This window comes from Haliotis cracherodii, unplaced genomic scaffold (assembly GCF_022045235.1).
Source record: "Haliotis cracherodii isolate W230 unplaced genomic scaffold, xgHalCrac1.p SCAF_8, whole genome shotgun sequence".
In the NCBI taxonomy this organism is placed as follows: domain Eukaryota; kingdom Metazoa; phylum Mollusca; class Gastropoda; order Lepetellida; family Haliotidae; genus Haliotis; species Haliotis cracherodii.
This window is the reverse complement of record NW_027266341.1, coordinates 6,725,915-6,740,630: the sequence shown is the minus strand read 5'-3', so window position 1 is coordinate 6,740,630 and position 14,716 is coordinate 6,725,915. Positions and strand designations below refer to the sequence as shown.

The window sequence follows — 14,716 nt, the reverse complement described above, 5'->3', positions numbered from 1 at the left end:
TTACAATATTTCATGCAGTTTAGGGCGGTCGGGTAGCCTAGTGGTTAAAGCGTTTGCTCGTCTGCTGAAGACCCGGGTTCGATTCCCGACATGGGTACAATGTGTGAAGCCCATTTCCGGTGTCTCCCCCCCCCCCCCCCCCCCCCCGCGTGATATTGCTGGAATATTGCTAAAAGCGGCGTAAAACCATATTCACTCACTCACTCACTCATGCAGTTTATTCCAGAATAGACACGTGAAAGATTGTATAAACAACATGGCATTTCAGATCCACTGACGCCCAGACTATATTCATGCATACATGCATACAAGATTCAGAAATAGGCGCTATTATGTATGTATTCACCTGTGCGAAAACGGATCGTAAGCAAACGGGAGTATACCCTGTAGTATCGGGAAGGAAACAAAACAAACAGTTATGAATGTTTAAACAAATGTGTAGGTGGAGCCGTACAGAGTTCACACAATATCACGACATCTGTCAGCAATAGTGCAAACACACTGATCATTAGGTCGCTGTGAAGTACCCTGTGATTGTCGGTGCTGTGTACGTTGCTTAAACACTTGTGTGCACTGAGTAGGGGCTATCCGTATGTATATAAGCTAACGATGGTTGATATGGGTCACCATCGGTCAACCGTCCACTATGTGTCAAGAAAATAATAATGTTAAGTATATACGATATACGAGGCGGGCTCTGTCTGAGGGTACAATGAGAACTAAACATCTGTATGACAGTCTGATTTGAGATCGGGTTCATTTTACCGATATACCCGGTTAAGATATGGAGTTGGTGAGTTGGGTTTTACTCCGCTTTTAACAATATCCCTGCTATATCACTGCGGGTAGCGCCAAATATTGGTTTCACACCTTGTGTAGGTAATCGAACACGTATTATACGAATCAACGTTTTAACCACAAGGTTATTCCTCTAGGCTGGCTTTACCTTTATTAGTGAGTGAGTATAGTTTTTACACGGCTTTTAGCAATTTTCCAGCAATATCACGGCGCGGGAGACCAGAAATGGGCTTCACACATTGTACCCATGTTGGGAATCGAACCCGAGTCTTTGGCGTGAGGAGCGAACGCTTTAACCACTAGGCTACCCGACCTCCGCCTTACTTACCTTTATTATATTTATTTACAACCGCATAAAATATAAATAATACAAGTTTAAATTTAGATAAATCTAAATGTTCAAGTAGTCTGTGATAGTTATTAATTAATATAAATATTTGATATTTTAGTTATCAATAACTTCACATAGGAATATTTACGTTGGCTATAAACTGCCGTGCAAAAAGAAAGTATTCACTTATTAATTGGATTTAACAAAAAAAGTTATCAAAAGGTTGCTAGGGTGAAAACAGTCGCCGAAACACTGCAAACTTTTAATGCAAAACACAACTGTGATAAACTTATCAAATACATCACCATCGATTAACCATTTCTTGTTTGTTTCATTTTTAGCCACCATCAAACATGGGTGTATAGCTTCTTTTGCCCGGCAGTGTAGTTACGTATAATGAAAGTGGGAGAGACCAACTCTCTCCGTGAACTATACCTTAGTGTATAGAGTGAAACGAAAGTATACATGTAATTAATGTCGATATTGTCATTATGTAGAAATACACATGTATCACTGAAAAATACAATGGAAGCGACAATAAGACTTACACACACGAATCATTGTCCAACGAACATGATGGCACCAGTGCAGGTTTCGTGGCATAGCGGCATAGTCATTTATGGTGTAGCCAAAGAAACTAATCCAGAAAATAGTTCCCCCTAAAACACTGCTGATGACGTAATTATAAAAGTGTGGCAAATCTCTAAGTGACAGACACACCCACAAGCCGTCGTTCATACAAGTAGTCCAGAACACAAGCATGCGGTGCGAAGTGTGACATGAACACTGTTATAGCTCAGGATTGTTCAGTTAAAGTTTGTATGTTTAGTTAAAACATGACGTTACTGCTGAAAAAAAAAAAAAAAAAAAAAAAATGGACCGCCTCCGTGGTCTTGTGGTAGAGCGTCCGCCCGGAGAGCGGAAGGTCCAGGGTTCGATCCCGGGCCGCGTCATACAAAAAGACGTTAAAAGATTGTACTTGTTGTTACCCTGTCTGGCGCTCGGCATTAAGGGGCTAAAACAAGGACTGGTCGGCTCGGAGTCAGTATACTGTGTCTGAGTGGGGTATTCATGTTAAACTGCGGCATGGTATCTCAGTGAGCTAGCACTATAAATCGGCATCAGTCCGGACTAGTACAAGCAGCCACACACACACATACACGCGCATGCACGTCGCTATATAAGTGCAATAATCTTGGACGCGACGTTAAACCCAATTTCACCTCACCTCACCTGAAAAAAATGATTTCTAACAAGTCTTTGTAACTTGTATACAACTAAGTCTGATATAACGAAATCTCAAATATTGAAGTTACATCGTTTCGAGTTCTTTACAACCCTGTTTGATTGTACTGATATGGCTGTGCAACCGATTAACAGAAAGCTGATTGAAGCGATTTGTGAAATTAAAAATAATTGATTTGTAATTAAAAGCATGTTTTTTTTGTATCTGTAAAGGGGAAACAAACCAGATACACCTGACTGCCAGGTTGCATGTAACAGTTGTTCCTTTTAGAGACAATTATCCAACGCCCATGTACAGCCAATGTCGGGACACCCAACCCGTTCAGCCGCCTCTTACGTCAACCATAGGTTGACTGATATACACAATCAAGAATGTTTTGGGGATCAAGAATGTTTTGGAGATATTTTGTAGTGAAGACGGGGCACACTAGGGCTGGGACGTGTAACTCGGGTACCCTGGTCGGGTGGGTACTGAGTAGGACCCGGGTACCCACAGGACTACCCGGACCTGTGGTTATTCACGTGATATAATGTTTAATGACAAAAATTATCTGGAACCCTATGGTTACAGTACAAGTCATGTTCGCATTTCTTTCTGACTGGGCACCCATTCCTTTTACATATGGTTTAATAAAGATATAATTTAATTTAACTTCAGTGTATGAATGACCGGATTGTTTAATACATGTATCTAAATACGTTTTGCCAGGGCTATGCAAAAAATGTTCCAAATCGGAGATTTTGACACATCTCCTGAGACCTACATTTGGTACCCGGGTAGCATCGGGTAATAGGGGGTGGGTAAATTTGGACTCGTCCCAGCCCTAGGGCACACATTATTTTTAAGTCCCCCATCATATTCACGATCCCAAACCTTCTTTGTGCAGTATATATTCCTATCCTACACCATTGGCTGTTCTCTGTATGAAACGTAGGCCTTGTCTGAGTGAGTTTAGTGTGTGCAGCAGCTTGGTGACTGGTATACATAATGCATATTGAAGTAGCATACACATTGGCGTTCGGGGCACTTCAATCAACCTTTCTAGTGCTGTCAACTGACCTGAGCAATATACTCATGGTTTCAATCCCACATTTCTTGAAACCATGTATTACTGAAAGCCTTTTTTACTGTTTCAGACCAACACATTGACACACTGTCCACACTACCTAGAAGTAGCCAGACATGCCCCTTCCCTCTGTGCTCATCCTCCTAGTGACCTTGACCTTACTACCTGACCCTGCCCACCTAGTTCAGGTCATCTCATTTGACCTTGTAGAGGAGCAAGGGGTCAACGTTGCGGTAGGATCTGTAACGGACTCTCTGGAACTGGAAGAAGAGAAGACGGATGAGCTCTTGACCTCTCTCCGGTACAGCTTACTGCCCCAAGGTTACCCCGACAGTTCCCTGTTCCGGATCACGGATGGGAAGGGGGAGATCTTCGCCGTGGAAAAAATCGACAGGGAAGAGATATGTGGCTTTGCAAAGTCATGTAACCTCAACCTGGAGTTGGTGGTGCAGTCGTCAACGTTCCAGCTGTTCAAGAAGGTTCGGGTCAATATTGTAGTCGTTGACGTCAACGACAACGCTCCTACGTTCCCGTCGAAGTCTGTATCTCTGGACATCTCGGAATCCGTGTCTGTTAACTCGTCGTTTGCTGTTGAAGGAGCGATTGATCCGGACACTGGACGCAATGCCCTTCAGACATATGATATTCTTAGAGCCGATGGGGTGTTTGACCTTGACATAAAGAAGAATCTCGATGGCGGCAGCGTTGTCAATCTGATCGTTAGAGAAACCTTAGATAGAGAGCGGAAGGATTTCTATCGAATATATCTCATGGCAAAAGATGGTGGAATTCCAAGGAAGTCTAGTCTACTGATGGTTAATATAACAATCACAGATATTAATGACAATGCACCAGTATTCCCATTTGCACAGTATAACGTCACAGTCGAGGAAGTGGTTTCTGTTGGCCACGTTGTACTGAGCATTACCGCATCTGACGCTGACGCTAATGTCAATTGGAGACCATTTTACAGACTCAGCCCTCTTCAGTCAGGTGAGGCAAGAAAGTATTTCAACATGAATCCAGGAACAGGGGAGATAACCGTCATATCCCCGCTGTCAGAGATCCAAGGGAGAAAACTCAAGTTCGTAGTTGAATGTGTCGACGGCGACACTCCACCATTGGTTGGCCAAAGCGAGGTAGAAATATTCGTTCAAGACACAGAAAATACAGAACCCGTGATAAACCTCAATCTCCTGAACGGCGGAGTGGTATCAGAGTCCTACAGGCTTGGCACAGTCGTAGCTCACCTGGCCGCGAGTGACCTTGACTCGGGAAGAAACGGCTACGTTAAATGTTCCATTGACAGCTCGACGTTTGAGATCCAGAATCTTGACGTCAATGAATACAAGGTCACGTTGAAGCGCTTCGTGGATAGAGAGACGGAGAGCGAAGTCGGCGGAACCATCACGTGTCAGGATGAAGCTGAACCTCCCCTGAACACCACTACATCTTTTGTAATGACAATATTTGATGAGAATGATAACATACCCACCTTCACACAAGAAGTGTATGAGGTTACTGTAGAAGAAAATAACAAACCCGACCTTATACTGCTGCAAGTAACGGCATTCGACCCAGACTTTGGTGATAATGGGAAAATCCATTACTCAATCACAGAGGGTCGGGACTCCGGCGTGAAGATTTCTCAACAAGGGGAGATAACTGCTCTACTTTCATTCGATCGAGAAGATAAGGCACAGATTGTATTGACTATCATGGCTCGAGATAACGGCACTCCATGTCATAATTCTACAGCAACTGTGTTGATTAATCTTCAAGATGTAAATGACGTGGCTCCGACGTTCAGCCAGAGTATATACTCATTTGAAACTCCTGAAAACCTCCCCCGGGGAACTCAAGTCGGTAAAGTGTCGGTTTATGACCTTGATGATGGACGAAACGGAGAACTGTTTTTAAGTATTGAGCTATTATTTGAGGATATTGAAAGTTTCCCGATCTCAGTCACCCAAACAGGGGAATTGAAGACAACTCGGCCCTTGGACAGGGAAATGGAAAGCCATTTTGAATTTGTGGTACTCGCAACAGATAAAGGGAGAGAACCCATCACAAGCACGGCTAAGATCTTTGTTGATGTTGATGACAGGAACGATAATGCTCCTGTTCTTTTCTTCCCATCTGAAATGAACGACACCATTTTCGTAACTTACAACACTGATCCTGGTACTGGATTGGTGACAATTGATGCTATCGACAAGGATGCGGGTGATAACGGCAAGCTTGAGTACATACTGGTATCTATTGAGAGGGTCGAAATCAGGCTTGAAGACGTTGATTTTGACGATCAAACGAAGGACGAACTTTTCAGCCTCGATTCCGAAACAGGAACGATAACTCTAACCAGATATCCTACCCTAGATGATTTAGGTGTTTATTCCCTGGATATCATGGTTCGAGACCAAGGGATGGTGTCGTTATCGACGAACACAACGTTGATCGTAGAAGTGGTTGCTAGTAATGAGACGATAGTAGCTCTGTTAACCGGCACTGCAGAAAGCAACAACAACACGACGATAGTAACGGCATTGGGATGTCTGACAGGCCTCGTCATCGTTGTAGTAATCGTGATAATCTTTACCATCAGGATGATTGACAGGGAGAGAACTCTGAAACGTGAACGTCAGCTGCACGTGAAGGTGGAACCGCGCGACGTCGACGTGAAGTACGATGGCGAGATGCTTGACAGTGGGCACAAGCTGAAACGTTCGCTGTCGTCGCCGAGGCTGTCAAGTCACGTGTCTCACGGCTGGAAGTTCCTGTCAGCGTGGCATCTCGGGTCCGGTGACAGCAGCAAGTTGACGGCGGCTCACAACTGGGCGAGGAATAAGGTGAGAATTGCACGGAAATATTAGTTTTTCAAATGGATTAATTTGGCAAGCGTTTAATTTATAACAAACCAATCCACAATTTAATGTATGTGTATCATTGGTAAGAGTAGTTAATAAATATTATGTATATATAAGATTTTGCACTTTATGTTAATATATACATACACATGGAAGGTCCAGTCGCCGAAGGCACCATAATTGCTTAAAAATTCTAGTGAGTGAGTGAGTGTGGTTTTACACCGCTTTTAGCAATATTTCCGGAATATCACTGCGGTGGACACCAGAAATTGGCATCACACATTGTATCCATGTCAGGAGTCGAACCCGGGTCTTCGGCGTGACCACTTAAAGCTTTAACCTACCCGACCACCCCTCAGAATCAGAGAGTCAACCGAATAATGTTTCTAGTAGTATCGCGAGTCTAACATTGTATGTCGCAGGCGCCGACGTTCATACAGCGTGATCCTCACTTTGCGAAGGTTCAGACTCCAATGAACACACACAGTTCACAAAGTGAAATTAAATCCTTAAACTACGCATTTTAATTTACTTCAGGCGTATTGTTTGACTCTTAGTGTTTTTCGGTCAATCATCCATGAAAATAGGTTTCACGTTATTGGGAGGACCATTTCTAACTATCAAGTATTTATTTTCATATGTAAAGTAAAGTAATCTGAACATTTCCGTTCTGAAACGGAAACCTGAAAAAAGAAACTAAATATATAAATCATCAAAACACATGGAAGAAAAAAACCATTCAGATGATCCGTTTCCTGGGAATCCCGTTGTCTAGAAGTTGACATGAGGCTAGGGGTTTTCCTTCAATTCCACTGTCTGTGAGATCCCATTGTCTGTTCACTCAGGCATGTGGTTATGAGGCAGTACTAGAATACTATCCCCACAAGGGCAGCCCCAGTAAACCACCCCTCGTCAACCCTTTATACGGGATTAGAAAAAAGCCATTACTCTGACCAGACCACTTGACTTGGTCAGGTGACATATTACTTTTTGCTATCTCGTGCATCTGAAAACGCATTCAGAGCCCCAAACGTATTGAATGTAGTCTCCAAGTGTGGATCGGGGTGAGGCAGGAATTCGGAGACATGCACTGTTTTGGGACGGTATGGGGAAGCGTTGCTATGCAACCGAAGAAAACATTCACGATCTGCTCGTGCATCCCGGGTTTTTGTTGCAATATGCGCCTGTTGCCATGGTAATGTTTAACTAGCAGGAAGAGTTAGATATTAACGTATACATTAGAAATGAAGGTGGTCATTATAAAGTGAGTTTGTCTGACAGATGTACAGACATAATGCTCATCAGTGTTCTTAATGTCAAGTTGGAGAAAAAGAACATCCTGTATTGTATCTCTGAGATGCATTTAAGTCGGACAGGTGGAGTTTATAGTCTGGAAGACCTCACGATTTGGCGAATTTATTGTATTACAACAGGTGATGTTCATTATTATAGACATGAATGAAAAAAATAATGCAATAAAACATACGACGCATATTTTCTTGGAGAATAATTGATCCAGCGCTGTAGCAGAACAAGTTTTATAGCTTTTGAACAATTATTGTTTTTCATGAAAAAAACATACGTACCAAATTTGTTTAAAGCATCATTGATTCAAAACTGAAGCTGAAGAACTGTTTTCAAACATACGTACGGGTTCAGGGCAACAATGATTTAACACTAAAGCAGAATATGTTTACAGATTTCAGATTGTTTCAATTATTGTGTATTATGTGCGTTTAAAAACATACTAGACATTTTATTTGAGATGCGATTAGTGATACTATCAGCGCATGTGTTAATTTCCATAAAAACAGCAGTTTGGTGCATGTCAGTCTCTCAATAACTGTTCAGTAGAATAAGTAAATTAGGATTTAGGGAATACGCATAGGTATCAGTGGATTATTAATCAAAATATGCAGGTCGTAGTTATGTGAATCACACAATCGAGTAGCTGAATATATGATCACAGTTACGATTGACTTTGAATGAATATTATATATATATATATGTTGATTTTAAAATAAGTTATATATTTTATTTATATTTATATATACTTTTTTTTTCTAAAGGTTTTAATTGTTCCGTTCCCAGAGTTGTAGATTAATACAGTATTCCGTCAAAGACATATTTCGGATTGCATAGAATGGCACACTACATTCTTTAGAAAATTAAAGGGTTGGAAACAAACATTGTCCTATTTCAAACCAACACGGTTGCAACACACAGTCAGACTAAAACATATTATGTATCAACAGAGAGCTATGAATCAAATGCTGAGAATAAAGGTAACCATTTTTTATTAAAGTTACTTTTGTCATCCTTTTTTATAGCAATAAATTTCTCGATTGAATATATGTTTTTAAACAATTTTAAAAGTATATCTAATTTCGGTTTGGTTCCTTTAATTCCACATACATGAATATCCCTTTTTCCCAATAAATCTATATGATTGATTAAAGTATTAGAGTAGTTAGAACCAAACCAAACCAAATAAGATATTTTGTCAATTTTTTGTGGAAGGTAATTGTTAAGCCAAAGTTCGAGATCATTCCAAAATTGTTTAGTTTCATTACATTCCCAAAAGACATGGCTGACGTCCTCATTGACAGCATTACAAAAGCTACAAACACTGTTGTCTACAAGATTCATTGCTAATAGTTACTTCTTTGTGTAGAAACATTCCATGTAGAAATCTGTATTGAAAATCTTAAAGTTTTACATCCTTCAGTTTATATCTATAAACAGTAAATATCATTTTCCAATTAAAATCACAGTGAAAAATTGATTGCCATTTATTACAAACTTTAAGATTATTTTCATTTGATATTAATTTATCATAAAAGATTCTAGCGCCTTTTACAGGCTTCGTCAGATCACTTAAGCAACTGTTTATATACAAATTCTGTAAAATAATTTTTCTAGTTTTCTTGATTGTTATTTTCCATGATTCTGGTATATTGAAGATTACATATCTATAGTCTAATATTGTACCTTTTATATTTTAGTTTCAGTTCTTCACATGACATCAGTCCGTTTTCAATGCATATATCTTTATATTTATATATACTTCGAATCCCATCACACGTTACTATTTCTATTTTCCGTTCAAAAGAATCTTGCTTCTAATTTAGTAAGTTGTACTATCTTGCCATTGAAAGGAATACATTGCATGTTAGCATGACTTGATTTCTCAAATGAATAGAATCATGGACATAGCAGCGCAACCTTATCTACGTAGCATGACTAGATCTAAATTCAGGTATGTCAACAATTAATAATAAAACCATAGGCTATCTCAGAAAGACATTCTACAATGTTGTCAACAAACTGTTCCCAAGTATCATCTTCAAGTAAAAAAACACCCTTCGAGTGATTTATGAACATATGTGACCATGTTGAAGAACTTCATGAGACAAACACACCCATACATTACCAAATCTGTCATGATTATAACAACTTATTTCCTCAAACATTACAAGACACAACAGGCTGTCGAGCCTCCATTTGTCCCCCATTCTCCCTATCCCACAATACACCCTCCTAGCTTCAGGGGGTATAATAGCCCCCGAGAAGGTCGAACTCACATCTCATGTCTCGTTATCAGCGCTGGCCTCCCTGTTTTATCCCCTAAATCTTTATGGGTTCTCTACTCGCCTGGAAATAATTCACCTTTTATAGGGAAACCCCTTAATCCTTTCAAGGGAAGATCTCCTTTCAGGAGATCCTTTGTCCCGATAAGTTTTTGTTGGCAAAAATAATGATGGCTAATTTACGAATGACCATTATAGGGATTCGGGCTTTAGTTTTGAAAAAAGGAGCCGAAAAAGAAAGGTATTTGTATTTTGGGGACAAGCGGATTTGAAAATGAGATGGTCAAAAGAGAAGTTAAGGGGCTGTGGACAATGCGTGTGTTTTTTTCTCTTTTTACAAATCACAAGAAGATTTAGTGATTTTTCTGTGGGAGAATGCAACTCTCAGATCCGAGTGTGATGAATTACTTTGAGTCCTGTATCAGGACCTTCAGTTCACTTTGAACTTTATCTCCTTCAGGCTAGAGATAGGATCTGTCACTTGGAGTGGTAGGACTGAGAAATCTGTTAGTGAAGAATTCACGAAGAAGTGAAACATAACCCCCATATAACCCCCATGATCACCTGATGTCGTGGTGGTCTGTCGGGGGAAATATACGTATGTTGGTCTGATGTTCTTGATTGGCACCCTATATGGATATATTAACTTATATATACTCATTCAACCAGGCGTATTGGTTATTTTGAATACAGTGAAATCTCTACAACTCAAGATTTCGGTGTTGGGCGGGGGAGGGGTGGGTGATTATTTATCTTCAAATTTTACTTTCCCCTCAAAATGGTTTGCTGGACTAGATGTGAAAAAAGGAAAGTTGTTCGGCTCACCGTTTATTGTATGTTTTGAGGCAGTGGAAGAAAAATGTTTTTTGACTTAAGTCCATGCACCTACTCCACTCTACCTAAATATTTGATAGTCAGACACTCATCCTGAGATATATCTTAAACACAACTGACAGAAGCATCAAACAATATTGGGATTACATTTAAAAAAATTGTATTTGCAAAGTTAACCAGAATCAGTGATATGTAATGCAATTAAACTGCCCAAAGATATTCAATCAACAAATTGGTCTTTGTTTGTGGCTAGTAACGGTTTGACAAATAGGTGAACGAGTTTTCAGACAAGCAAGTTTGCATGTAAGTTAAGTGATTTTTGTAAATTAGTGATACAGTAGGTGTAATTTGACCGTAATTTAGTTCTCTTTCCCATAATAGTTTTAACACACAAAGCCAATATGACCACCTGTTTCGCCTATACAAACGCCATGCGACATTTATCGTTAACTTTCATTAAAACTTCGTTTGTGGTGAACCAGCTTACAAAACAAATCCTAATTAACAGAAAGCCCACGTGGTCTGTGACAAGGATATTGTTTACGTCTGACACTTTAAATGTTTTGGCTATCTACAGGCTTTCTCACGCGATCGCAGAGCACTTGCCGGCACGTGCAACACAATACACATTTAGCTAAACCTGCAGTAAATGGATTCACGGTAATCCCGTGAAATTAGTGCAGAGTACCACGCGATGTGATAGTTTCTATAGTAATGTTTTATTTAGTCTGGAAATGGCTATCAGACAAGGGACAATGACGCTCTGACAGTATGGGGCTAATCGCAAGGTTATTACTCCGCGTTCAATGTAGTCCGCTTGTGAGAGTTACTAGATTAGCTGAATTCTGAAGTGGACATAGAAATGTATGTCAAATATGAAGGTTTTATCTATGAAAGACTAGCTTGAGTGATAACATTGCATCTCGTACGCGGTCAAAAGTTCACGGAATCGTGTGATTTACTGGCTAGTGCTCCACGTCAAGCTAGGGGAACTTTGTTACGCTCAGTTTTTAAGATTTATTGATCATTGATTAACTTACTGATTAAAATTTGGGTTTAGTTTTATGCCGCCTCAGTCGAATAACGGCAGGGGGCACCAAGCATGGGTTTCTTACCTATTAACGGAATCGAACCCGGGTTTTAGGTGTGACGAGCAAACACTAAAGCCATTTGGCTATCTCATCGCCCCTGGAGTTGAATGTCAGCTGGCCAATACGTGGTGATGGCAAACTTCTCAATTTTAGAGAGACAAAACCCCAGACCTTTCCGTATATAAATCTTTGAAAAATATTTTTAATTCTGATTTTCTCACAATTCCTTTTTCAAACTCTACTCCAAATATCTGGTCTAAGCCATGTTAATAACTTTCAATATTTCTATTTAGAGTGAGTGAGTATGGTTTTACGCCGCTTTTAGCAATATTCCAGCAATATCACGGCGGGGGAAACCAGAAATGGGCTTCACACATTGTACCCATGTCGGGAATCGAACCCGGGTCTTCGGCGTGACGAGCGAACGCTTCAACCACTAGGCTACCATACCGCCTCTCCTATTTAGAACAGTATAATTAACGGTGTGACCGCAATGTTTATAGGTCGGAGATCCGATTATTATAAAACAGGGCAATCATATTCATTGATCATGTACCCATTTAGTATGTTCACGTTTGTCCATTTTTCTCTCCCCGCACTTCCTCCCAACCCCAGACAAGGAAGGTATCCGCCGACAGCAACGACAGTGGTACCAGCGGAAGCGACAGTGGCAAAGGCGGAAGTGACGACGATAACCATAGCAACGAGACTTCGTCCTTGCAAGGTGACAATCATGGTATCAATATTGTTATTTTAATAAAGGGGAACGAATACAAGTTGATATTAGTCATAGTACATTGCCCCCGATGAAATTCAATACAAAAGACATGACGTAATACGTTGGCTGAATATTCCGATGAGGTGAAGAATATGAGATGATGTTTGCATCCCGTAATAGCTATAACGGTACTTGTTATCACTGTTATTGACTTGGTTGAACATGTTCTCCTTGAGTCAGATACCGATATGAGATTCATTTCGTATCGGCCCGTGAAGATCCGGGGTAGAATAGGTCTTCAGCAACCACTGCTTGCCGTAAAAGACGACTATGCTTGTCGTAAGAGGCGACTAACGGTATCGGGTGTTCTGGCTCGCTGACATGGTTGATGCATGTCATCGATCCCAATTGCGTGGATTGATGCTCATATTGTCAATCACTGGATTGTCTGGTCCAGATTCGATTATTTACAGACCGCCGTCATATAGCTGGAGTATTGCTGAGTGCGGCGTTAAACAACAAAGAAACATTTCGTAACAGTCATATGTAATGATTTAAATGCAAATGTTTTATTATGCAAATTTAAAATATCAGACATATTGTGCCTTTAATTGCTCTTTGTTAATTGTAATTATATAATATATCATATTTGACACCTCGTGACTCGTACGTGTTCTTTGAATGACAATGTGACGTAAGCATTGTTGACTGTGTCTCTAGTGTGAGACAGAGATACAGATATCTCGCTCTGGTTTTGTATATGTTTGGTTTGGCGTGATGGTCGTCATGGGATCGAACAGGGGCGGCGTGCACGTGCTGAAAGTAGCATATGCATTAACAATTGTTCCGCGCCGGATATATACCACTGCGTTCTGTAATTTACTCTCCCCTGCACGTGTTTAACACACGGCTGCCAAGTCGTCGTGCAAAGCTCTCAGAATTTGTTTACCATTTATTAGTCGACTTATGATGTTCTCAAATAACAAGAATTAATCATATTCTTGTAGTCTTCTTTTATGCAGATTGTGTGAGTGACGGGTGCTGCCGATAGAGCAGGACATGCATACCTTTTTCACGAACACCTTGTGACATCACTGATTTTCAGTGATCCATTCATATATTTTTCACCGCTATTTTGCCTTTTACTTTGTTTGACATCAAACGATATCAACTTATAAATTTTTATGTATGATCCATGCCATGATGCTAGGATAGTGAGTATAAGGTTTTGTCAACTTATTTTGTGTGAGACCTGGTAGATAATATTGTTTTCGTGGACACTAGGTGTCAGTGATTTTCAGTGATCCCAAAAATATAATTTTCACCATTATTTAGTCTTTTAAACACTGTGGAATCCGTTTCGTTGGAGAATCGAGACTGGTTATGCTCTGGCGTTGACGTCATATATTTTGTGAATATAGCGTTGTAATAATCATTTTCAGGCCATTCAACAGACCGGAAGCTCTTAGCAACTGACGACTGCCCACCGGAACCTGAATACAGTGTAGTCATTCGCCCAAATAAGGAGAAATACGACTGCATGCAGAGCAGACGACTCTTGCCGAAACTCGACGAGATTTCTCTGCCCGGAGACGAGCTGTATGCTGATTACTGCAGCTTGGATACGATCAAGGAAGAACCGGAAAGCCCCTACAAAGAGATCGGTTTTCATTTTGAGCCCCCTGTTCCAAAACTGCGACAACCGAAAAAACTTCCAAGGAACGTCTTGAAGGACAATGATGGCCAAGGACTCATAAGGGCTAAAAGTCGTAGCGATCTGCGCATGTCTGGTGATAGTTCGGATGAAGAGACTCTGAAGAGGGCAAGCGTGGATGGAGTCAACTTAAAATGTGGCGATTCTGTTATATTTGATTTAGATCTGCAAAAGGTTGACGATATCTTCGTCTAATGTTGCTACAATTGTTGTTTATATGCATTGTAAATATCACATATTTATGATAATTTATTGGCAATATATTTTCATTCATGTACATATGTAAATAGACAATCATCTAAACAGAGTGAGTGAGTGAGTGGATTTGGAATTACGTTTTAGCTTGCAATATATTGTAGCTATATATGAGTACAAGTGTCGGGCCTGGATGTGACAAACCGAGGGTTGATAGTGTGAACAACATCATTGACATGATATTACTATTCTTACTCTGCAAGAAT

General features: G+C 40.3%; 1 protein-coding gene across 1 annotated transcript; it reads left to right on the top strand.

Annotated features, from left to right (window-relative positions):
- The first annotated feature begins 3,557 nt into the window (after nucleotides 1-3,557).
- Nucleotides 3,558-14,450, top strand: LOC139450333 (protocadherin-11 X-linked-like). Its single transcript, XM_071232012.1, has 3 exons — nucleotides 3,558-6,290; nucleotides 12,439-12,547; nucleotides 13,984-14,450. Exons 1-3 carry the CDS (start codon nucleotides 3,558-3,560, stop codon nucleotides 14,448-14,450), a joined length of 3,309 nt encoding a protein of 1,102 aa, XP_071088113.1.
- The last annotated feature ends 266 nt before the right edge of the window (nucleotides 14,451-14,716 follow it).